General features: G+C 58.3%; 1 protein-coding gene across 4 annotated transcripts in view; it reads left to right on the forward strand.

Moving 5' to 3' along the window:
* The window catches only part of CLIP2 (CAP-Gly domain containing linker protein 2), a 74,127-nt gene that overhangs the window by 36,700 nt on the left and 12,820 nt on the right, over positions 1-24,607 (forward strand). For 3 of the 4 annotated variants that reach the window (XM_042921370.1, XM_042921372.1, XM_042921371.1), the window contains 7 exons: positions 9,726-9,850; positions 11,435-11,648; positions 12,677-12,874; positions 13,697-13,800; positions 15,409-15,469; positions 21,310-21,414; positions 23,157-24,092. In XM_042921370.1, coding sequence (XP_042777304.1) covers positions 9,726-9,850; positions 11,435-11,648; positions 12,677-12,874; positions 13,697-13,800; positions 15,409-15,469; positions 21,310-21,414; positions 23,157-24,092 — 1,743 coding nt within the window. The remainder of the gene's footprint in view (positions 1-9,725; positions 9,851-11,434; positions 11,649-12,676; positions 12,875-13,696; positions 13,801-15,408; positions 15,470-21,309; positions 21,415-23,156; positions 24,093-24,607) is intronic. The other variant, XM_042921373.1, reaches the window with a different exon arrangement.

Raw genomic sequence — 24,607 nt, forward strand, 5'->3', positions numbered from 1 at the left:
CCGGGGACAGGGGGCTAGACTCTCGGGGCACTTGTGACTTCCTAGTCAGGGTCCTTGTGGTGGGGCTGTTGCTCTACTGTTGCTGCCACGGCTCCCCGGGAAGCCGTCCCCACCTGGCTGATGGGACCCAGGCAAGCTGGCATACAGTCTCACTGAGCTGTCTTGGGGGTGCCCGGGGGCCAAGGGCACCTGCTGGCCGTTGACCACTATAGGGAGATCGGGTACAGGTTGGTGCCCTTGCTGCTACTTCCCGCCTGTGTGATGCTGGGCAAGTCACTTAACTGAGCCTCGCCCTCATTCATTCATTCATTCATTCATTCATTCATTGTCTGTCCATTCAGCAAAATGGGCATAGAAGCCCCCTTGGGCTGCTTTCATTGAGAACATTAAGAAAGCTGGTGGACGTGAAGTGTTCACAGTTACTCGGGGTCTGGTGAGTCTCGTGAGTGCCGTGGGTGTGGTCTGAGACCTCTTTGGGGTGGGAAGTGGAGGCCCAGGGGGTTATGGGCCAGCACTGGTTGGTTCTCAGGTTGCAGGAGTGGGGAGGTTGATCCCCAGTTTGATCCTGTCTGGAACTCCCTTTGCTTCCCTTTTAGGGAGGGCAGGGGGGGCATACAAGCCTGCACAGGGTGGGCACTGCTCTAGAAGTCTCTGCCAGGCCCTAGCCCATCAGCAGGGCTGGTGGCAGCCAAAGCAGATGGGCCTTGCTGGCTTCCTACCGCGGTCTTGGGGGCGTCCCTCACACTGGGGGCTGTGCCCAGCACTTTCTGTACCTACTCTTTTTGGGTCCGGCCCACTGCCTTAGAAGCTGGGAGTTACCCTCCCATTTCATAGATGAGGAAACTGAGCTCAGCCCTGGAAACAGCCGGTCTGGAGTCACGCAGCCAGGAGGTAATAGCCATTCACTCACTCATTCATTCATTCATTCATTCATTGATGTTTGTTTATTTTTGAGACAGAAAGAGAGAGGGAGGGGGAGCGTGTGAATGTGCACGCGGGGGAGGGGCAGAGAAAGAGGGAGACACTGAATCCGAAGCAGGCTCCAGGCTCTGAGCCGTCAGCACAGCTGAACTCCCCAACAGCGAGATCACAACCTGAGCCGAAGTCGGACGCTCATCCGGCTGAGCCACCCATCCCTCTATTTATACTTACCAACTGAGACTGCCCTAGAAACAGGATATCCGTGGATTCTGGGTGGGGGGGAGGACTTTACTCACGGGGTTTGCTTCTACCGAAAGGATGGAGCCCCATGTGTCCCCCGTCCCACCGGAGTGTGCAGCTTCTCCAGGGTCGGTCCTGCAGCCTGGTCCACTGCTCACGGCCAGGACCCAGCTGGCTCAGCCGACCCCAGGACTCGCTTCTCCCTGTGCCTGCTGTGGACACCTGCTACGTCACCTTCCTGTCCCTACTCCACCCTTTAAAAAATTATATGCTGGATGTGGGTGACTGTGGAGGCTGGAACTTACTTGAGGACAGGAGACAATATCCAAAATATATAACTGCTTTTTGCGGATTTTATAAATCATGTGATCCTATAAATGCATTATCAGGGCCCTTCCCAGGGCCTTGGAGGAGGCCGGTGCAGAAGCTGTATTAGCTTCACCAGCTGTTAAACCTGCTTCTGAACTGGGTCAAAGGCATGAGCAGTATTATTTATGGTCTTTAAGTCATGTTGCTCTTCAGAGGTACCTATGGATCCTGGTGTCACTGGGGCCTCAACGCTACCCCCTGAGGTGCAGGTAGCAGCTAAAGAATCACGGGCAGTTTATTTACGCTCTCTGTGCCTCAGTCCCTTCACCTGGAAGATGGGAGAATAGTTCACCTGCCGGGTGTGCAGGCTGTTTAGAAGCCCTGCTCTAAGTCAGCTCTGAGTGTTAGTTCTTACCAGCCTTAAAGTCCTTGGAGGGTGGGTGTTCCCTTCGGCCATGGGGGTCCCAGGTGCAGTGAGGGGCTCGGAGCTCAGAGAGCCTCCCTGAAGTCACAGCAGCTCATGACGGCCTGGTGTCCTTGGCCCTCATTGGTCAACCACGTGCTCGGGCCCGCAGGCTGGTTGCCCTGCCTTTGTCCTTTTCCGCCCCTCCCCTGCCCCAGCACACACACGGATAACCTTTCTGATCCGTGCCTGGAATTCCTCCAACGATGAGCCACGCTTTTCTGATCCCTTCTTCTACTCCCCACCACCCTCAGCCCTCCGTCCGGGGCACCGTCTGGGGCCCCCGCCGCCAGCTCCTGCCCGCCCCTGCACAGGGGCCTCTTTTTTCCTTTCTGGGTCCCCCTTTCCAGTCTCCCCACGCGCTTGCCCTGGCTGCGCCCACCTTAAAAACAAACTGAGGGGCGCCTGGGTGGCTCAGTTGGTTGAGCGTCTGACCGGCTCAGGTCATGATCTCGCGTTCCATGGGTTAGCCCCGCGTCGGGTTCTGTGCTGACGGTTCAGAGCCTGGCGCCTGCTTCGGATTCTGTGTCTGCCTCGCTCTCTGCCCCTCCCCTGCTCATGCTTTGTCTCTCTCTGTCAAAAATAAATAAACATTAAAAAAAAACCCCAAAACTGAGCCCCTGCCCCATGTCTATTCCAGCCGTGCCCACTTCTCTGACCTCCCTTCAGCTAAACCCTTGAAAGCCCCCTCTGTGCACGCGGTCTCCACCCCTGCTGTCCAGCACCCTCTGCTCCGGGGAAACTGAGGCTGCCACAGATCTGCACAGTACAAGTTAGAGCGACCGGTTCTCTGTCCTGGCTTTATGTCCCCTCCCGGCAGAACTGGGCACCGTCCATCTCCCTGCCTCCTTCTGGAAGCACTTTCTTCCTCCCTCCCCCCACCCCAGCTTTCCTCCTACCTCCTTGGCCAGCAGGGAGGTGTTCCTTGCCTCGGGTCAGGTCCAAACTCCAGCCTTGGCTCGTCTCCCCCTGTGCAGTCTCCCTGCTGGAACCATCTGGGCCTGTGACTTAGAACAGTCGGGACACATGGGGCATCCCACTGCCCAGGGGTGGCTGGTGTCTTAGATCAAGTGCTTACACAGCATCCCTGCTTAGCGTGTGTTACTTTCCCGGGGCTGCTCTAACAGCTGCCACCAACTAGTCCTGTACAGGAAGGGGGTTTTCTCTCCGTTCTAGGGGTTAGCAATCTCAAGTCAAAGGTGCTGGCAGGGCCGTTCGCTCTCTGAAGGATCAAGAGAAGAACCCATTCTGTGCCTTTCTCTTCGGTTCTGGAGGCTGCTGGCATCCCGTGGCATTCCTTGGCCGGCAGCCACCTCACCCAGCCCCTCCCGCACCTTCACACGGTCTCTTCTCTCCATGTGTCCGTGTCTCTCCTCTTCTTATAAGAACACCAATCACATCCCATTAGGGCCCATGCTAATGCTAATTTTTTTTTTTTTCTGAGCACCCGGGTTTTCCCAAGGAGCTTATTTGGGCGGACCTGGGGCCAGGGAGGCTCTGCATCTAAAAGAAGGTGTTGGGCCTCTTGGTGGTGAAGCATGGCTTGTGCTGACGACGCAGGACCCGGTGGGGCAGCGGGAACTTGATCTTGGAGTCGTGGAACTGCTTAATCCCATCTGAAGGACCTCAGCTTTAAATAATATAAACATAATAATATAATTAATAATAATAAGATCACATTCAGGGCGCCTGGGTGGCTCAGTCAGTTAAGCATCTGACTCTGGATTTTGGCTCAGGTCATGATCTCGTGGTTTGTGAGTTCGAGCTCCACACTGGCGGTGTGGAGCCTGCTGGGGATTCTCTCTCTTTCCCTGTCTCTCTCTCTGCCCTTCCCCCCACTCACGCTTGCTAGAGAGCAAAATGCTCTCTCAAAATAAGTAACTAAAATAAATAAACTTTAAAATAAATAAGTAAGGTGGGGTGCTTGGGTGGCTCGGTGGGTTGAGTGTCTGACTTCAGCTCAGGTCATGGTCTTGCGGTCTATGAGTTCGAGTCCCACATCGGGCTCTGTGCTGACAGCTCGGAGCCTGGAGCCTGCTTCCGATTCTGTGTCTCCCTCTCTCTGCGCCTCCCCTCCATGCTCTCTCTCTCTCTCCTCTCAAAAATAAACATTAAGACAAAATTTTTAAAAATTTTAAAAATAAATAAATAAATAAGGTCACATTCACAGGTATGGGGAGGGACGGGGGAGTCAGGACTTGAATGTATCTCTTTTAGGGGACACGGGTCAACCTGTCACACATGCCCCAGGCAGAACTCATGTGTTTATCCCCCACCCCATCCCTGACCTGCTCTTCCCGTCTTCCCCGTCCTTGTGAACACTCACCTGCCTCTCCAGCGACCAGGCCAGGAACTTGGGACTCAGCCTTGTGCCCTGTTTTTCTCTCCTCCCCAGCCATGTGACTCATCTGGAAGTCCCCGGTGCTGTCTCGAAAACACACCGGAATCTGTCCCCATCCTACCGCCTCCCCTGGGAGGCTCCTCTCTCTTGGACGGAGGGCCCGCCTCCTCCTTGGTCTCCCTGCCCCCACCCAGGTCCCTGCACCGCACAGGTTCCCATCTCACCTGAGATAAGGCCCACCTGCCTTCCCATGGCCCCCAGACCCTTGTCAACTGCCCGCCCACCCTCGGGCCACCCGGCGTCCCTCCCTCCCTGGCCGAGCCCGGCCGCATCCGCCTTCTGTCCTCTCCTCCAGTGTCCCGGGCTGGTCCCTGCACAGGGTACACTGTCCCCCAGAGCTTCCCACAGCTCGATGCCCCCCGTCCGCGAGGCCTCTGCCCCATGGGCTCTTCTCGGAGAGAGAGGCCTCTGATGTTACCCTGCCCAGCCCCTCCAACCGCCTGGATTAACAGCAGGAGTCCACTTCCTCCTCCTCCACTGCCGGTTTCCTGCCACGGCCGAGAGCGCCTTGACCACGGGCCTTGTCCGTTTTGTCCACAACGGCTGGGCCCCTAGTGCCCACCGCAGAGCCTGGTGCCAGGAAGATGCTGAATGAACCACTCAGGGCCCCGGGGGGTGGTCCCGAGCGAGCAAGGCGCCGCTGGCCCCGTGTCGGGGCTGCACAGGCTAGTTGAACCCCAGGTTCTTCTCGCTGGCGGTTGGTCACATCAGCAGCTGTGGACACCGTCAGGGAGGGCCACCGAGGGACCGCTTGCTTCTGTCCCCTCATCTCCCGAGAGCGACCCTTCTTCTCGGCCAGCCCTTCTTCCCACCAGTACCACCCCCTCCCCCCAACACAGCATCCCGGCAGGTGCTGGTCCAGCCTTGGCCGTGAGCCCCTCGCTGTGCTCTCAGCAGCCCTGTGACGTGGGCCCGGCATGCCCCCGCCCTGCCCCTCCTCCTGATGGCAGAGCTGAGCTGGACGGCCCTGGGGCCCCGTTCTCTCGCCGTGTGGGCGCTACCCTGATCTGCGGCAGAGGCGTGCATTTGAAGTGAGTCACCAGTTTTGACTTCCTCAGAGGAAAGTCCCCGAGAAACAGATGAGCCTGGCCTTCCCACCAGCGTTGCTCTGGGAGACCTGGGATGCAGTTGGTGTTCGGCCCAAATAACCTGCGGGTGGAGCAAAGGGGAGGCTGGGGCCTGGCACGCGGTGGGGCTGGGTGCCAGGGAGTGTTCTCTTTTATTTATTCATTTTTTTTTTTTTAAGTTTACGCATTTGGAGAGAGAGAGCAGGTGAGAGACAGAATATCCCAAGCAGGCTCCCCAATGTCCAGCCCGATGCAGGGCTCGAACCCACAAACAGATCATGACCTGAGCCAAAATCAAGAGTCGGACGCTTAACCGTCTGAGCCACCCAGGCGCCCCTAAAGAGGGAGAATCTTGAACAGGCTCAGTGCGGAGCTCGATCCCCTGACCCTGGGATCATGCCCTGAGCCAAAATCAGGAGTCGGACGCTCAACCGACTAAGCCACCTAATCACATTTTCTATAAACCTAAAATTGCCTCCAAGAAGTCTATTAACTTTTTTAAAGTAAAGAAGGATTATATCAAAAAAAGAGAGAGAGAAGAGGCTGATGTCCTCCGTCTGGAGGGTGAGGCCTGCCACACCCGGGCTGGGGTCTCGGTGAGCAGAATCTCGGGGGTCGTGGGGGAGACCGGTGTCCCGAGGTCGTGCTGACCAGGGTGGGGCGGTCAGTGCCACACCCATCCCCTCTGGAAACTTCTCCATTGCCTCTGCCTTGCTCCCAGCTCGGGGAGGGTACCCACCTGGCTCCGTTGTGCTGTAGGAGGAGGAAGGGACAAGGAGAGGATTTGGGTCCGGAGGCAGCTGAGGACCAAGGGTGAGGCAGTACCCTCCCGGGCCGGGGAGAGGTGGGTAGTGCACTTGTAGCCACAGACCCCCGCCTGAGGGGAGCCTGGTAGCTGTGCCCCGCGAGGACCGAAGAAGCAAGAGAGAGAGGTCCAGCAGGCTTTTCCGCTCCCTGACTACTCTGAACCTCAGTCTCTTCATCTAGGAGTGGAGTAATGCTGCACACTGCATAGCGCTGTGACGTTTAGAAATCGTGTCCTCGATGTGCCCGGCAGGCAGTCGGTGTGGGGGAGACGTTGGGAGTGGAGTGAGTTTTGATTAGCGAGCTGGTCCCTTTCAGGCACACGTGAGGCACACTTGGGGGTGTCAGAGGAGGTAACATTTAGGTTCCGGCAAACACGGTGGATAAACACGCGTGTCTGCTTCCACTCTTCCCTGAACCTGCCTGAGAACGACAGGGAAGGGAGGTTTTTTTTTTTCTTTTAATGTTTATTTACCGTGTGTATGTATTTCATGTTTTATTTGTTTATTTTTTAATGTTTGTTTTGAGAGAGAGAGCGCGTGTGCATGCACACACAAGCGGGCGAGGGGCAGAGGGAGAAGGAGACGCAGAATCCGAAGCAGGCTCCGGGCTCTGAGCCGTCAGCACAGAGCCCGAGGCGGGGCTCGAACTGGTGAACCGCGAGATCACGACCTGAGCTGAAGTTGGACACTTAACCGACTGAGCCACCCAAGTGTCCCAAGCTATGCACATTTAAAAAAAATTTTTTTTGATGTGTATTTACTTTTGAGAAGAGACAGGGAGCAAAGGGAGGGGCAGAGAGAGGGAGAGAGATGAGAATCCCAAGCAGGCCCCGCACTCTCAGTGCAGAGCCGGACATGGGGCTCGATCCCGCAAACCAAAGAGATCATGACTTGAGCTGAACTCAGGAGTCAGACGCTCAACCGACAGAACCGCCCATACGCCCCAATTCAATGAAATTTCTATCCTGATGGCTGACCCCCTTTCCCCGCTTGCGTCTTCTAGAACCCTCCTCAGGGTGAGCACAAGAAGCTTTTCTGGGGAAAGTGGCCAGTCCTCTAACAAATTAGAGAAGGTCCTACAGGCATTAGATCTGAACAGAACACCACTATGTACGTGAGTATGAATGTTCAGTGAACAAAAATGCTCTGGGAAAGCAAAAAAGTATGACACATATAAGAAACTCCACAGAAGCATTAGAAGATCGATTTGAGGAGGCGCCTGGCTGGCTCAGTCAGTAGAGCATGCAGCTCTTGATTTTGGGGTCGTGAGTTCAAGTCCCACTTTGGGGCATAGAGATGACTTTTTAATTTTTTATTTATTTATTTATTTTTAATTTTTTTTTTCAACGTTTTTTATTTATTTTTGGGACAGAGAGAGACAGAGCATGAACGGGGGAGGGGCAGAGAGAGAGGGAGACACAGAATCGGAAACAGGCTCCAGGCTCCGAGCCATCAGCCCAGAGCCCGACGCGGGGCTCGAACTCACGGACCGCGAGATCGTGACCTGGCTGAAGTCGGACGCTTAACCGACTGCGCCACCCAGGCGCCCCTAGAGATGACTTTTTAAAAAAAAAGATAAATTAGGGGCACCTGAGTGTCTCAGTCGGTTAAGCATCTGACTTCGGCTCAGGTCATGATCTCACGGTCTGTGAGTTTGAGCCCCACATTGGGCTCTGGGCTGACAGCTCGGAGCCTGGAGCCTGCTTCAGATTCTGTGTCTCCTTCTCTCTCTGCTCTGTCCCCACTCACACTCTGTCTCTCTCTCTCTCTCAAAAATAAATAAACATTAAAAAAAATTTTTTAAGAGAGAAGTTTGAGGAAATCTCCCAGGAAGTAGAACGAAAAGACTGATGGAAACAGGAGAGAAAATAATACCCTCAGAGAACCTTACAGGTGATCCAGCTTCCAAATGTAGTGGTTCCAGAAAGGAAACAGGAAGAGGAGGGTAGAAGTCAAAGAAGGAATGCGAGAAAATTCCCCGGGATTGACCAGGGTTTCTTGGTTGAGAGGGCCCACGGGAGCCCAGGCAAGGGACGAGGCCCACACCCAACGCACCTCACCATGTGCCTGCACAGCCCTGAGACAGAGCAAGCTCTGCCCGTTTCTGCAGTGGGCAGACGGGCTCGCCCGAAGGATCGGGACTCAGGTCGGCTTGGAACTTGTCAACAGCCACCCTGGAAACAGAGAGAGGGAGCTTCGAAAGGCTGGAGGAAGAGACCCAGCCCGACGCCTTCAACCGTGAGGGAAGCAAGAGAATTAGAAGCAGGCGTTCACACAACAACCTGTATGTGGATGTGCACGGCCCCTTGATTCACGGTGGTTTACTGGAACCACTGGAAACGACCCATGTGTCTAAGAGCGGACGAACGGACGGACAAAATGGGACGGAACCCGTATGCTGGAATTCATAAAAGGGAATGAAGTGCTTCCACGGATAGACGTCGGTGGACCTTGAGAACATGATGCCAAATGAAGGAAAACTAGACACAGAAGGTCACATGCTGATAATTCCACTTCTGGGAAATGGCCAGAATAAGGCAATCTGTAGAAAAGAGTGGTTGCCTGGGGGTGGGGGTGGGGGTCTGCTTCTGGGCGCAGGGTTTCTTGGGGGGGGGGGGGTGATGAAAATGTCCCGGGATCTTAAAAAAAAAAAAAAAAAAAAGAAAATGTCCCGGGATCAGAAACATGATGGTTGCGAATGTACTAAAAAGCCCCAGGGCTCTGCACTTTATAGTAGTCAAAGGGGTGAATTTTATGCTATGGGAATTTTACCTCAATTAAGCAAAAGTGAGGCTAGAGTAAAAATTATTGTCCATTATGCAAAGGCTCCAATAGGTTATTTCTTCATGTGCTTTTTTTTTTTTTAATGTTTATTTATTTTTGAGACAGAGAGAGACAGAGCATGAATGGGGGAGGAGCAGAGAGAGAGAGGGAGACACAGAATCCGAAGCCAGGCTCCAGGCTCCGAGCTGTCAGCCCAGAGCCCGACGCGGGGCTCGAACCCACAGGCTGCGAGATCATGACCTGAGCCGAAGTCGGACGCCCAACCGACTGAGCCACACAGCAGCCAACCATCATTTAACCATTTTTTAAGGATAACGTTTATCGAGACGTTAGGTATTGATAATGGTATTGCCAGACAGCACACATTCAGTGCTTAATCCTCAGGAAGGGGGGAAAATAACTAACTAACTAACTAACTAACTAACTAACTAACTAACTTTTTGGAGGCGACGATGCTGAAGCTCAGAGAGGTTAGGCAACTTGCCCAAGCTCACACAGCGTGTAAGTGGCAGCGTTTCAGTGCACGTCGGTCTGTCTCCAGAGCCCTTGCACGGGACAGCCCTGGGAAGCTCTGGTTTTACCCGTATCCCTCGCTGCTGTCCTCGGGCCTCTCCTCCTCCTCACCCCCTCTTCCTTCTCCCCTGCACACTGGAAGGGAGAGGGGAGATGAGCCTGGCCATCCCTGCCTGTGCCCGCTGCGTCCTCTGGACCTGAGTGTCTCTGTGCGCCAACAGGTCGGCGGGACGAAGACGGGTGTGGTGCGGTACGTGGGGGAGACAGACTTTGCCAAGGGCGAGTGGTGCGGTGTGGAGCTGGACGAGCCCCTCGGGAAGAACGATGGGGCGGTGGCGGGCACCAGGTATGGCGGGCTTCCCCCGGGGGAGTCTGGGAGGGGGCTGCTCTTCCGGGGGTGGGTGGGTGCAAGGGCTGGGGCATCGGAGGAGGTCAGCATTGAGGGTAGCTGTGGGTACCCTCATTGTGGGTAGCTGGGCCACTCACCACGGTATAGATGCTGCCAGCTTCCTTCTGCCTGAGGCAGGCGCTGCGAAAAGCACCCCCATTTTACAGGTGAGAGAACAGAGGCCAGAGAGGTCATTGCTCAAGGTCGCACAGAGTCACGGGCAAGTGCTAAGTGGGTCATTGGTTCTGTGTTCCCTCTTCCATGCCACACGTGGGGTAGGAGCCCTAGAAAAGAGGAGGCGGTTCCTGCCTTCCGGGAGTTCCCCTGGGTGATACAGGAAATAATCCGATACTGGCCCGTGTCCAGCAGCTATGAGTGGGGTCACCACTGGGTTCCAGGTCCCTTGCTGTCCCTGATTAGAGCTGACTGCCTGTTCTGCTGGGTCAAGAGAGTCTAAGGCTGGGGCTGGGGGTGTGATGTCCTGGGTGAGCAGTGTGTGGCAGGGGCGTGGGGCTAAGGCCCAGTGGCCCAAGAGCCTGTGTTGGCTGTCCCGAGGCTAGATTGTGTGGCCCAGGGGAGGCTGTGACAGCTCTGAAAAGGAGTGGCCAAGGTGGTGCAGGCCAAGCTGCCAGGGGAGGAACCATACTTGAACCAGGTCTTGAAGGGAAGTAGGGTTTTGTTTTTGGAATGGCTTGAGGAAGATCTGCTCTATTGGGGCGGGGGTGGGGGGGGGGGGAGGACAGTCCCAGCAAAGACCTGCATACAGGAAGAGGCGGGATGGGGTGGCAGTTTCGAGGAGAGTCAGAAACTGGACAGCACCAGCTCCCTGGTCCCATGTGGAATCTGTGCCCAGGAAGGTTCTGGGAGAAGACAATCCAGAGTTTCCGGGACAACACTTGGCCTTCCTGTTCTCAAGATGGATGTTTCCACTCACTCTTGCTCTCAGAATTCAGGGCCAGGTTGGGAGCCTCAGCCCCCACCTCCAAGGCATCTCCTTTAGGCTTTTGTTGCTCTGTGCTGGGAGCATTGTGCACAGAGGGCCAGTGGCGTTCCTTGGGGCTGGGGTAGCCCAGGGGCAGTCATGAGAGTGGGGCTGTAGATGTGGCTGGGGGGGGGGCACTGAATGGTGTGAGGGAGCCAAACCCAGAAGACTGGGGGGTCCTGTCCTGGCTTTGCCACTTAACCAGCTGGGTGACTTCAGGCAAGTTACTTAACCTCTCTGAGCCTAAATCTCCTCATCTGTGAAATGTGGATAACAGTAGACTGGTTGGGGGATTGAAAATAGCACTCATGTAAAGGGACTGGCACAGAGTGGGTGCTCAATAATTCCCCTCCCCTCCAAAATATGCCCACTGGCTACTTATGGCTGCAGAGAATCTCAGACTGTACTCACTGTTATTCCATTTCTGGGAGGCCCATCCATTGGTCGTGGGGTGAGGGTGCTGGGACCCCCCAAGGCCAAACCTCTCTGCTCAGGTAGGCTAGGGGTGGCTCCAGGCTGTGGGACCATGACGGCAGTGTGTGTCTGTCCTGCCTCCCCAGGTACTTCCAATGCCCGCCCAAGTTTGGCCTCTTCGCCCCCATCCACAAGGTAATACGCATCGGCTTCCCGTCCACCAGCCCTGCCAAGGCCAAGAAGACCAAGCGCATGGCCATGGGTGTCTCGGCACTGACCCACAGCCCCAGCAGTTCTTCCATCAGCTCCGTCAGTTCGGTGGCCTCCTCCGTGGGGGGCCGGCCCAGCCGCAGTGGACTGGTGAGGGTGGAGCCGGGGAGGGTTAACCTGGTGTGTGTGTGTGTGGGGGGGGGGGGGGATTGGGACAGAAGGAGCCAGGTGAGCCAGTGACCCCTGACTTGCTCCTGCTCTGGTTCCAAGTATTCCTCTGTGAGTTTGGTTTTTTGCTTTTTGTTTTTTGTTTTATGTTTATTTATTTTTGAGATAGAGCAGGAACACAAGTGGGGGAGGGGAAGAGAGATTGAAACAGAAAATCCTAAGCTGGCTCCAAGCTGTCAACACAGAGCCCGATGCAGGGCTCGAACTCACAAACCGTGAGATCATGACCTGAGCCAAAATCAAGAGTTAGACACTTAACCGACCAAGCCACCCAGGCGCCCCATCCCTCTGTGGGGTTTTTGAACAAAGATGAAAGCTTAGGGGTGTCTGACTGTCTCAGTAGTGTATGCAACCCTTGATCTTAGGGTCATGAGTTCAAGCCCTACATTGGGCGTAGAAAAAGAAAAAGAAAAACAAAGATGAAAGTCCATATCTTTCAATAGAGAAGATTGATCCATTTACATTTATTGTTATTTTTGTGTTACTGATTTATCAGTAGCCTAACCCCTTTCCTGGGAGTTAAGGAGGGTCATACGGGTACAGGACAAGTGATATGGGTAGAGGGTAGGCAATACAGGTGCAGAGCAGGGAGTCGAAAGGTTGCCACAGTCACCCTGGGTGAGGGGAGAAGGTGAGGCTGCCCTACTGGACAGAGGGTCTTCTGTGCAAGCCCAGTCTAGGTTGGGGGTCTAGGATGTCTCCAGAGCATGCAATCCAGGTGAGGGAGGCCACCATGAGGCAGAGCCCAGGTGCCGTGACTGTCAGAGGCCGTGACTCTCCTGAGATTTGGGGAGCGTTCCTTGGATCTCAAACATCACGATTCCCCCCTGCGTAGATTGTCTAGGGCACTGGCAGGGAGGAGCAGGACCCTGGGAGTTGAGGTGCTCCAGCTGTCGTCTGGATGGTACTCCAGATCCCTGAGTCCTGCCTGCACCCACGCCTTCCTGCAGCTCACGGAGACCTCTTCGCGTTATGCCCGCAAGATATCGGGCACAACTGCCTTGCAAGAGGCGCTGAAGGAGAAGCAGCAGCACATCGAGCAGCTGCTGGCTGAGCGGGATCTGGAGCGGGCCGAGGTGGCCAAGGCCACGAGCCACATCTGTGAAGTGGAGAAGGAGATCGCCCTGCTCAAGGCCCAGCATGAGCAGGTAGCTGGGCTGGCGGGGCGGTGGGGGCACCCAGAGGGCGCCAGCAGCCTCCCCGGGCCAGTTCTGTGAGTCACCCTCATGCAGAGAGAACTAGGGGTGTGCAGAGGATACGAAGACCCCTCCTCCTCCTGATGGATCCAGAACCTGGGTATATCGTGCTCTTTCTGACTTGCTATAGCGGGAGCGTTTTCTGGGTCATGGAAAATTCTTCCCTGTTTGAACGGCTGTGTTCCCATCCATCATGGGGCGTGTCCTTACCGACGCAGCCCGTCCCTGTAGTTGTTCAGGTTATTCCCAATTACTCACTTTGTCTGAATATACTTGTCTACACGTTTTTTGTCTACAACCGTCCACGTTCCAGATCGTGCCCTGAAGTAGCTCCATGTGCTGGATTTCAGGGAGGCGAGCCCTCGCCCGTAACCTTGAGTCTCCTGCTGTCCAGTGTTTCTTCTTCCCTGATGTAGATGTTTGTCTCCTGCGTGAGAGATCCTTCCTGGGTCCCCGTCCCCCTTCGGAGCCTGGCTCACCCCACCCTCAAGTGCTGGAATCATTAAGGCCAGGCTGTCACAGAGGCCTTTAGCAGACAGCGGAGTCTTAGACCCTTAGGTGTTGAGGGACATGGAGGGGATTGGGGACCGGTGGGCCAGAGGCTGGCCTCTGCCATGCCCGGCACTCAGCCAGGCCCTCCTCCCTCGAAGCTTGGCCCACGGTCTGTGCCTGGCCAGCTGGCAGGGGCGTGATGGTGGCGGGAGTGGCCTCTGCCACCTGGAGCCTGGTTCCGGGAGGAGGCTGACCCCGTCCCGGCCCTTGCTCGGGGCCCAGTATGTTGCAGAAGCAGAGGAGAAGCTGCAGCGGGCCCGGCTGCTCGTGGAGAGTGTGCGGAAGGAGAAGGCAGACCTGTCCAACCAGCTGGAGGAGGAGAGAAGGTGTGTGCCACCCCTGCCCTGGTCCCGGGGGGCACTTCTCTGGGCCTTGTTAGCGGTGGCCAGGCGGAGCCCGGGCTCAGGACCTCCGCCACACCCTGGCTGCATCACCCCGACCAGTGGCGTGAGCCCCGCGGGCCTGCCCCTCATCTGCAAAGTGGGGTGATGATCCCCATCTCTGCAGGCTGGAGGGAAGCGCCCCGCCTGGGAGTCACCACGCACCACGTCCATCCGCTGCCCTCCATCCAGACGGGGGTGGGGTTCGCTGAACTAGGGGTTCTCCCATGCCCCAGACCGGTTCACATCGCGGAGCACCCCTCTGGGCTGTGTGCTGTGTGTTCGGCTCCCAGCTCGTCTGCGTCTGGAGACTGAGGCTCAGAGAAGCACCGTGTTTTGAGGTGTCAGCCCCCTGCTGAGCGCTTTCCCTGGTCCCAGGTCTCTCTCAATCCTACCACGAGCCCAGGAGGCAGGTATTGCCCCCGTGTCACAGATGAAAACACTGAGGCTCAGAGCAGGCGAGGGATTCGCCTGAGGCCACCGGCCTGCTGGTGATGATGTGGTTCTTTCCCTCCTGCCTCAGTGACGAGCCGGGACTGTGGTTCCCTCGGTGTAGGGCCTCTGGCCTGACTTGATCCTGGGTCACCCGAAGGGACAGAGCTGACAGGGGACAGGGCTTCTCTCGGCCCGGGGCTTCTGTCTCCTGGCTGATATTCAGATTTCTGTGGCTCCCTCCGCTCCCCCACGCCTCAGGCAGCCCCCACCCTCAGCCCTCGCCTTGGGTCTGGGTTTGGGCTTTCAGCCGAGGCCTGTGAGCCACAGGCTGTTGTTACGGTCTGACTTGGAGAGAGAAGAGTTTATTTATATCTGCCTGAGACTGTTCTCGGGGCCCACACATCTGGTTCCCATGGCGACACGCCTGATGCTGACAAATAAAAACTTGAAGATGCCCCGGGGGTTGTGTTCAGGGCCCTATACCTGCTGGGTGACCTTGGGCAGGTCTCTTGCCCTTTCTGGGCCCCATCTCCTCACCCGTATGCCGGGAGCTGTCAGGAGGCCCCGGGAAGAGCAGCTTGGTGAGCTGTTAACCGTGTCCGTGTCTCCCCTGTGCTGTCTTGGCGTGTGGGTGGGTGAATGTGCCTCCCGGAGGGTCCCTGCCAATGCCCGCAGCGGGGCAGTGGGGGCCCTCATCACGGAGCAGCCCTGGCCGATTTTGAGGGGAGGGGATGAGAATGAGGTCGGCAGGGGAAGAAACCCACCCCCCCTTCCCTCTGTCCCCGCAGACTGGTCTGTTCGGTAGGCAGTGAGGTTCCCAGCACCAATGTGCTTCAATTTACAGCCTGTTCTGCCGCCCGGTCCCACCGCCACCCTAGGGAGGAAGGACGTTGGCTTCCACGCCCCCATTTTAGAGAGGCCGGCGGCCTCTGAGTAGAGCACACGGTGGGAATTTGGGAGGCCCGGAGCTTTCCAGGAGGCTCTGCCCCCATCGGCCATGACCCTGGGACAGTGCTTTCTGCGGGGTCTGAGCACCTGGTGGCCTCGCCCATCTCTGCCGTCACTGGGCGACGCCCACCGCTCTGGGCGACGCGCGCTCAGCCCCGTCTCCCCCTGCAGGAAGGTGGAGGATCTGCAGTTCCGAGTGGAGGAGGAATCCATCACCAAGGGAGACCTGGAGGTAATGGCCAGAGGACCGCCCCTCCCCGCCTCGCTCCGCAACCCCGGCCCAGCCCTCGCAGGGCAGATGGTCCTGAGGTCCAGGCAGCAACTCTGGCCCCTTGGGAGGGGGCTGGGGGCATGTGGGGGGAGAAACCCAGGAGGGTCCCCTGGGAGAATGGGGAGGGGGCAGGTCACAAGAGACTCGGGTGTCAGAGGCGGGATGGCTCAGCTCCAGGAGCCCCAGAGGGGCCGTGGTTCCTTTTGTTTTGCACCTGGGCGGGATGAACTGAGTATCCCCAGGATGTGGCCTGAGGACATAGTGGCTGGGCTCCCCTGTCCCTTCTTTGTTGGACAATAGTCCTAAATGGTATCCCTTGGGTTCTTGGATTCCGGGTGAAACTTTGGCTGGGGGTAGCTTGCTGTTGAGTCACAGAACTTGTAGCTGGCCAGACAGCCTCAGAGAGCCAAAGGTTGTCACCCAGGCACGGGGCAAGGCAGCAGTCCCTGGGACCAGGACCCAGGACTCCTGGTTCCTGAGCTCAGCCCATAAGGATGACCAGTGATGGCACCTCAGTTACAACTGCTGGACGGGTGGTCTGGGCAGAGGTGAACCTTCCGCCCTCCGTTCCACACCCTCCTGAGCTGAGGGACGGGGGATGCTCCCATCGGTCAGTAAACGTCCCCCGCCGCCCCAGCTCTCCTCACCATGCTGTGTGGAGACCTCGGGGCTCACGAGACCACAGTTGGGCAGGCAGGAATGGCTCACTGCTGTGGTCCTCCCTGCTCCCTGGGAGGCAACAAGGGACGAGGGCTCCTGGAGCTGTCGGATGGGGCAGGGGACAGTGATTCAGTCCTCCCCACGCTGGCCGGGCCCTAACTGACCTTGGACAGCCTCTTCCCTTCCTGGGCCTCAGTTTGCTCATCAGGAGGGACATGTGTGATCTGTGTAGGGTCACTGCCAGCTGCCCCTCTGGGAGCAGATTTTGTTGCCTGAGCCTTTTTAAAGGATGGATGTCGGGGTGCAGCCCCGATGTAGGAGCCCCAGCCTGGCGTTAGGACGATCTGTTGTACGTCTCCCTCTTAGCCACGGGGACCGGTCGCGTGGTTGCGTCTGGCTGGCTTTCCTGCTGGGCAGCTGCCCTCTTGCAGGAGTTGGGATGGGCTTCTGGCAAAAGCGCCCGTGGTTGCAAGGGACAGAGACCCCTCCTCACTTCGAAGGCTACGGGGAAGTGTCACCAGCAGTTCAAGGACGCAAAACAAGAAATAGCCTCAGGAGCCAAGCCAAGCCCTTTCCTTCTCTGCTCAGGGACTTCCCTCTTCTCTTGCTTGACTCGTGCTCAGGCTGCACGTCTGTGTGTGTCTCTCTCTCTCACTGTGTGACTCCTGGCCACCCTCCCTTCAGCCGATCCTACAGCTCCAAGTGGGGGACACAGGGAGAGACAGGAATAGACGGCAACAGTCAGCCAAAGGGGCACTGGAGTCGCCTTGCTGCTGCTTTTGTTATGATCATATTCGTGACGACCATAACACAAATGGTCCCAACGTCCCACTCATCCCCACCCATCTTAAGAGTCAAAAATAAAACCCAGAACATTCCTGCGAACTCCTGGTCTCCCTCCAGCTGTCACCCCCTCTCTCTGCTTGTCCCCCTCCTGGCCTCACTCCCCAGTTCCAGCCTCTTAGCCTCCTTCCTGATCGAAATGTTGGCCTGTCCAAGGGTCCGTTCGCCCCTCGGTCTGCGCTGCCCCTGAGACCTTCCAGTCCGTGCCAGTCTGTGTCCTCTGTGAGCCCGTGATGCCTCTGGTCTCCCCCCGAGCTCCACACCGGCGTGCCTACTGGCCATCTCCACCAGGAGCAGGGGGCGACCGCCGCCTGCAGCACTTTCCTGGGGCGGCTGTGACAAATGACCGCAACTCGGTGGCTGAAAACAATGCAGACTTACTCTCTCACTGTTCTGGAAGCCAGCAGTCTGAAATCAAGGGATTGGCAGGCTTGGCTTCCCTCGGAGGCTCTGAGGGAGAATCTGTTCCGTGCCTCACTCCCAGTTCCGGTAGGGTCACTGGCAGCCCTCGACGTTCCTCGGCTTGTGACCGCGTCACTGTCTCTGTCGCCGCATGGCCCTCGTCCCTGCGTGTTCCCGTGTCTCTGGCTTGGCCCCTCTTATAAGGACACCAGTCCCTGGGTTTGGGGCCAACTTAGATCCAGGATGACTTCTTCACTAACCACGTGTGGGAAGACCTTCCAAACAGAGTGCCATTCTGAGGTTCCGGGTGAATGTGAGATGTGGGGGGACGACGTTCAACCCAGTAGAGCGTCCCAAACGTGCCGTGTGTTCCTGCCCCCCACGCCCTCCGATACCCAGCTCAGCAGTTGGGCCCACGGCTGATTCGTCTTGAATCTTCTCTTTCCCTCATCTCTCCGTCAAAAAGTCCTCTTGACCTTGACCTTGCTTCTGAAATTATCTTCTTCCCCACGGCCACCTACCCGGGCCAGGCCACAGCACCTCGCCTTGGACAAGTGCACCAACCCCGACTTGACACTTATGTCTCCTCCCGTGTTCTTCCACTGCCCATTCTCCACGCTGAAGCCAGACACCCTAGCTTGTTAAATTTTTTTTTTAATGTTCATTTATTTGTTTTGAGAGAGAGCATGAGCGGGGAGGGGCAGAGAGAGAGAGAGAGAGAGAGAGAGAACCCCAAGCAGGCTCCGCGCTGTCGGCACAGAGCCCGATGTGGGGCTCGAACTCACGGACCGTGAGATCATGACCTGAGCCGAAATCAAGAGTCTGACGCTCAACCAACTGAGCCGCCCAGGTGCCGCTACAGCCTTTCGATTTTTAACGGTGGGAAAGTTTGAACCTACATAAGTAGGTTCATTCGCCCGTCAGCGGGCTTCAGTGATTATCAACTCACGGCCAGTCTTACCCTAGCTACCCCCACCCCCAGCCCTCTCTCGTGTTATTTTTAAAGCAGACCGCAGATATCTGTCCGAATCTCTTGAAAAGGTAGACCAGACCCTGCCCCTTCCCTGCTCACCCGTCCGGATCCACGGCCCCAGATAAGCCGAGGCTCTTTCAGGGTGGCCCAGAGAAGACGCTTGGACGCAGGCCTTGTGCACCTGTGCTCCAGGCACCGAGCTGCTCTGACGCCCCCAGCTCTGCCTCTGAGCTTCTCCGTGTGCTGGTTCCTGCTTCTCCTTCAGGCCTCGCCTCTAATTGTATCTCAGAGAGGCCACCTCTGCCTCTCTGCTCTTCTCTCCGTCCCCCGCGCCCCCTGCCCGGTGCCTTGTCCGTAGCACTGCATTGTTTGCGTCTTTCCCCGCGATGGGCGCCCTGCAGGGGCCGGGACCCTTTCTGTCTCGCTCACCCTTTTGTCCCCGCTGCCAGAACAGGTCAGGAGCGCGGGCAAGTGCTTCTCCCAGGGTGGCGACCCCAGGCCACGGGCTGCGGACGTGTCTTATGGTTCTGGAACAGATCTTTGCCACCTTGCATCAGGGAAATGTGCGTACCGCTCCCTGCTGCCTCCTGAGTGGGGACGTCGGGTAGCCGCCTTAGACGTGACCTTCTTGGGGTGTGGTGGTGGTGGTTTAATCATCCAGGGGTCTCGTGTTATGATTTTGCTAGTTACTTTTCACTTGCATGGGAAGCGCACGGTAACACTAAGGGCCGGGCTTAGGAACTCAGAATCCTCTTTGTTGATTTGTGCTGTGTGAGACCTCAGAGAAGGTCACGAGCGGTGATGTGTGCCTTTGACCTTCGGGAGCCCCCAGGGCAGGTGGGGAATCTGCTCCCCCCACTAAAGAACGTTTCCAGGCCTCAGTTACCCGAGGGGTACCCCAAGGCGGTGGCTCTGTGCCTCGCAAAGGTGCGGACACAGGGTCTGCGAGGGGAAGACGAACTACAAGTTGGGCGTAGGTAAGGCTTGGCTGAGCTCCCGGATTTGAGTTGCGGCAGGAAGTGGGGGTCCCCGACTTCAGGACCCTCCTTCGATGGCCCGTGTTGCTGCTAGAAATCTGTGTCTCCCCTCCATGGAGTGAGGCCGGCTCAGGGGAAAAGACACCAGTCCTGACATCTGGGGCGTCTGAGTTCTGGGCCTGCCAGAGTTGTGTGATTCTGCACCCGAGGCTCTGACTCTGGAGTCGCCGCTCCCTCCCGTGACACGGGGAGACAGCTGAGACGCCCCTTATGCGGGGGTTGGGTTCTAAAGTTAGCGCACCAGACAAAAGTCGCAGCCACCCCTGCACCGCCTCGCACAGCTTGACCGTAGCTTTACGACCATCGACTCCAGGGGACCCGCGAGTGACAAGCAGGAACGTGGTGGCCTCGCTCCTCCCACCCTGCCCGGTGTCCCCAGAGCAGATGGAAGACCAGGTCCTTCACCCCACCTAAAATCTAGCCTCTAAGGCTATTTTCCGCCCTCCGGGGTCCGGTGGTTGCGTTTATCTTAAACAAGCATCTGAAGCAATTACACTGGACCCCCCTGTGCCTCCATGGAGACCCCAACCCGCAGACCAGGAGTCTAGAAGTTGGGAAAGTGGTTGATGGGGCTGGGTGGGGGGGTGTGGGGAGTCCTGTTGGGAGCACCAAGTAAAGCTGCCTTGAAATGTGGAGCTGCGGGCTCTTTCTTGCCCATGGAGCCACCAGGCATGCGCCACCTAGCGTGGGTCCCGGGCAGAGTGGCGGTGCCCAGCCTCTGTGGGAGAGGAGGGTGGGCGCGAGGCCCCGGAGACACCACGGTCAGCCTGTAATTTTCTGGAAGAGACGGAGCATGGCTGCTCGTGAGCGCTGTGGCCTGCCGCCCTCTTTGAGAGAGAGAGAGTAGAGTACTTTTTCACTTGTTCCTTTAGGAAAACTGGCAGGCATAAGATCACAGGCCAGAGGACGTTAACGTCTCTCTAGCTCTGTATGAATGGCAAGCGTGTTTCTCAGATGGGTTTACACTGTCCCCGTCACCCTTGCCAGAGACGGGCATGTGTGTGGCTAAGTCCCGCCTCGTCGGAATGGCCACACAGATTGGCCTTAAACTGCTTCTCCTGGATGGGGGAGGCTGAGGAGGACCCTCTGGCTTCTCCCCATCATGAACTTGGGTCTCCAGTTTGCCCCGGGGGCCCTGGAGCCGGCACCCTTGGCCCCTGCCACCCTCGCAGATCTGTTAGAGGAAACCCAAATGCCAGGCTGGATGCCCTGAGAACGTCGGGCTTTGTTGGCCTGTGAAGCTAGGACAAAAGCATTCTGGTGCTTTTGGGAGACCGGGCCTCCTCCGCGGGGCCCCCGGGGGGGGGGGGCACTGACCCTCCGGGCTCTGGGCAGGGCAGCGGGAAGCAGGGCCTTGCAAGGGGGGTAGACAGATTTTTTTAAAACCTTCCCATCGGATTGGTTCTTATACTTTCAACTCAGGCCCCCGGGGCCAGGAGTCCTGGGTTCATTTGCTGACACATCCATCCTGAGGGCCTCCTGTGTGCAGGATCCTGTGCCTAAAATGAGCAGTAGCCCGATGGGGAGCGCGAGGAGGCTGGGGCCCCTCCCCAGAGCCGCCAGGGGAAGGACTGACCACCTGGGGAGCACGGCAGGAACCGCGGGGTCCTCTTGCCACCCTCTCCAGGGGCGGGGTGGCTGGGGCGGGGTTGCGGCAGCCCCTCCTCTGCCATTAAACCCACCCAGCCCGGTCCCCTCCCCAGACCTCCTCTGTCCCGGAGCCACCCTCTCTCCTTGACCCGCTCTCCTGTCTTGTTCACGGAAGATGACGCCGCCTCTCTCTCTCTCTCTCTCTCTCTCTCTCTCTTTCTCTCTCTTCCTCTGGCTTCCTCTGCCCTGTACTCCTCTCCCCTGGCCCGCCTCCCCACCCGCCCCGGGTGGACCAGACCCAGACGCAGCTGGAGCACGCGCGCATTGGGGAGCTGGAACAGAGGCTGCTGCTGGAGAAGGCGCAGGCCGAGCGTCTGCTCCGGGAACTAGCCGACAACAGGGTAACGCCGCCCTCCGGCCCCATCACGCCTCCTTCGGCTTCTCTGTTTTATTATTTTCTCTGTCTTTGGCTGCTTTCCTCATTGTTTTGCCTTCCGAGCCCCTTCTAGGAGGGAAGTCGAGGCTTGGGAACCCTTCCACCCCATTGCCACGTGACGCCCATTGGGGAGCAGGGGGTCTTGATTGTCCGGGACTTCGGGCCCCGGCTCAGGGTCCCACTGGCTGGGAATGTCCTGTGAGACCCCGCCCCCCCCACCCGCCCCATGCACTGCCACAACAAGGCTTTGTCGTGTTCAGAAATGGGGTGCCTCTCGGGAACGTCCTGCCCCTTATATGGGGCACCTCCCTTCTCCCTGGGCTGGGGAGGCTGAGGAAGGCGGGCGGTCAGGGGGCTGCAGACCGAAGTTTCTCTAGCCTAGGGGTTCTTGTTTTTTTTTTTAATGTTTATTTATTTTTGAGCGAGAGAGGATCCAAAGCAGGCTCTTTCTTCACTTACAGCAGTGAGCCTGATGTAGGGCTCGAACTCACGCACCTTGAGATCATGGCCTGAGCTGAAGCTTAACCGCTTAACCGACTGAGCCACCTGGGCGCCCCCTAGGGGATCTTAACTATGGTCGCAGGAGGGGCCAGCCAGAAGGACCTGGGGCTTTTGGGGAGTGGGGATGTCCATAGGGCGTGAGGTTCCGTGTCAGACCCAGGGTGGGGCTGGTGAGATACAGCAGACCAGGGAAATGTCTGGTGGAGCAAGGGGGAGGTCCTGCCAAGGCCCAGGTCCGGGTTCTGGGCCCCGCTGGCCCCTCGGTGCCCACCATACCTTTCCCGGGGCCGGGCCCCCTGTGCAGGTACCCACGTCCAAACAGCTGGCCAGCCCAGCCCAGCTGCGGTTCTGGCAGTGGAGCTAAACAGCCAGCTAGCAGCGATCAGTTCAAACCATCTGAGCAGGGAGGGCTGTGGGGCGAGCCACGGTCGGTTTCTGCAGGCCCGCCTCGGCACGCGAGTGTGTGCGTGTGTCGGGGGGAGTCTGGAGACACACACGGGTCCCTTTGCACACCCTGGCCGTCGCTGGGTGACCGTACGTGCTCGTGTGGTACACACACGTGTGCATGGAGGCTCTGCCTGCAGAAACTGACCCAGTCACGTTGACAGGCTGGAGCCCCCCACACTGAGGCGCCTTGATCTAGGGTTCAGCCTGATTATAAAAACAAAAGCAGATTTATTGAACTACAGGTCACCTTCAGAAACAGTTTTAAGTTAGCGAAAGACTTAAAACGTGTCGATGAATGTACTGTTTCCAAATCCATGACCACTGTCGTGATCCAAATGGGTTTTTGGAAGACGCAGCCTCTGATCTCCGTTTTCCATCAGGAGGTGGGTCTGGGAGCATTAACTTTGTACCGCCTGAATTAAACCAGACCCTTCTCTGGCCAGCCCCTCCGCGAATCGACCCATCCGGCTGCCAGATAATGCAAAATTCCCTCCTAAAGAAAGCCAGAACCTCCAACAAGTGGTTTCTTTTAACCACTGATGTGTCCCAAGCCACCAAGGGCAGCGGGGACCGTCCCGTCCCGGAATCACAGGGCCACAAGCCCAGGGAGTCCTTCCGGAGGCCGGGACGCCCCGGCGGGGTGGGCGCCCTTCCCCTCCACGAACCTCCCCCGCGGGGCCGGGGCCCGCCCCTGCTCCGGCCACGGCCCCTCGCCCTCCCGCCGGCCCGCTGACCTCGGTCTCCCTCTCTCCCCGGCAGCTGACCACGGTGGCCGAGAAGTCGCGCGTGCTGCAGCTGGAAGAGGAGCTGAGCCTTCGGCGCGGCGAGATCAAGGAGCTCCAGCAATGTCTGCTGCACTCGGGCCCGCCACCCGCCGACCACCCCGAGGCCGCCGAGACCCTGCGGCTGCGCGAGCGGCTGCTGTCGGCCAGCAAGGAGCACCAGAGGGAGAGCGGCGTGCTGCGGGACAAATACGAGAAGGCCCTGCGGGCCTACCAGGCGGAGGTGGAGAAGCTGCGGGCGGCCAACGAGAGGTACGCGCAGGAGGTGGTGGACCTCAAGGCCAAGGTGCAGCAGGCCACCAGCGAGAACATGGGGCTCATGGACAACTGGAAGTCCAAGCTGGACTCGCTGGCCTCGGACCACCAGAAGTCCCTGGAGGACCTCAAGGCCACCCTGAACTCGGGCCCGGGGGCCCAGCAGAAGGAGATTGGGGAGCTGAAGGCCGTGATGGAGGGCATCAAGATGGAGCACCAGCTGGAGCTGGGCAACCTGCGAGCCAAGCACGACATCGAGACCGCCGTGCACGTCAAGGAGAAGGAGGGGCTGCGGCAGAAGCTGCAGGAGGCCCAGGAGGAGCTGGCGGGGCTGCGGCAGCACTGGCAGGCCCAGCTGGAGGTGCAGGCCAGCCAGCACCGGCTGGAGCTGCAGGAGGCCCAGGACCAGCGCCGCGACGCCGAGCTGCGGGTGCACGAGCTGGAGAAGCTGGACGCGGAGTACCGGGGCCAGGCGCAGGCCATCGAGTTCCTCAAGGAGCAGATCTCCCTGGCCGAGAAGAAGATGCTGGACCACGAGCTGCTCCAGCGGTCGGAAGCCCAGAGCAAGCAGGAGGCCGAGAGGTTGCGGGAGAGGCTTCTGGTTGCCGAAAACAGACTGCAGGCCGTGGAGTCCTTGCGCTCGTCCCAGCACGGCAACGTAGGCGGCCGCCTCTCCTGCCGGGCGGGGGGGGCGGGGGGAGCCCCCACAGTCACGGGGGCCCCGGTGTTGGCCGGCCCCCTCTTCCCAGCCAGGCCCGGCCGAGAACGGAGGGCACCTCTCGTGCCTCCATCAGTAGTGCAGGGTGACCGTGGGGACCCGAGGTGGTCTGAGCTGACCTGGCCGGGTCCCCGCAGCCCAGGCCTGCAGAGGTGCGTACCCCAGCACAGAGCACAGGCTTCCTCCCGATCCCCGGGTCTCTGCGTCTCCCACACGTGTCCTACTGCGCAGGCTCCCGGCCCTCCCCCAGGAGCCAGCAGCCGGGAGCTCCGTGGGGCTGGAGCTCTGCCTGTCCCCGGGGGGGTGTCCCGTCTCCCACCCTAATGCCGACCCAGGTGACCTGAGCTGCGGGTGGCTCCCTCTCGCCAGTCCTAATGAGCCCGAGCAGCCGTCCAGCGGCCACAGTGTGGGGGCCTCCAGAGTGGGCGCTGGGAGGTGGAGGGGGGTCAGGACCG

This window comes from Panthera leo, chromosome E3 (genome assembly GCF_018350215.1).
Source record: "Panthera leo isolate Ple1 chromosome E3, P.leo_Ple1_pat1.1, whole genome shotgun sequence".
NCBI lineage: Eukaryota > Metazoa > Chordata > Mammalia > Carnivora > Felidae > Panthera > Panthera leo.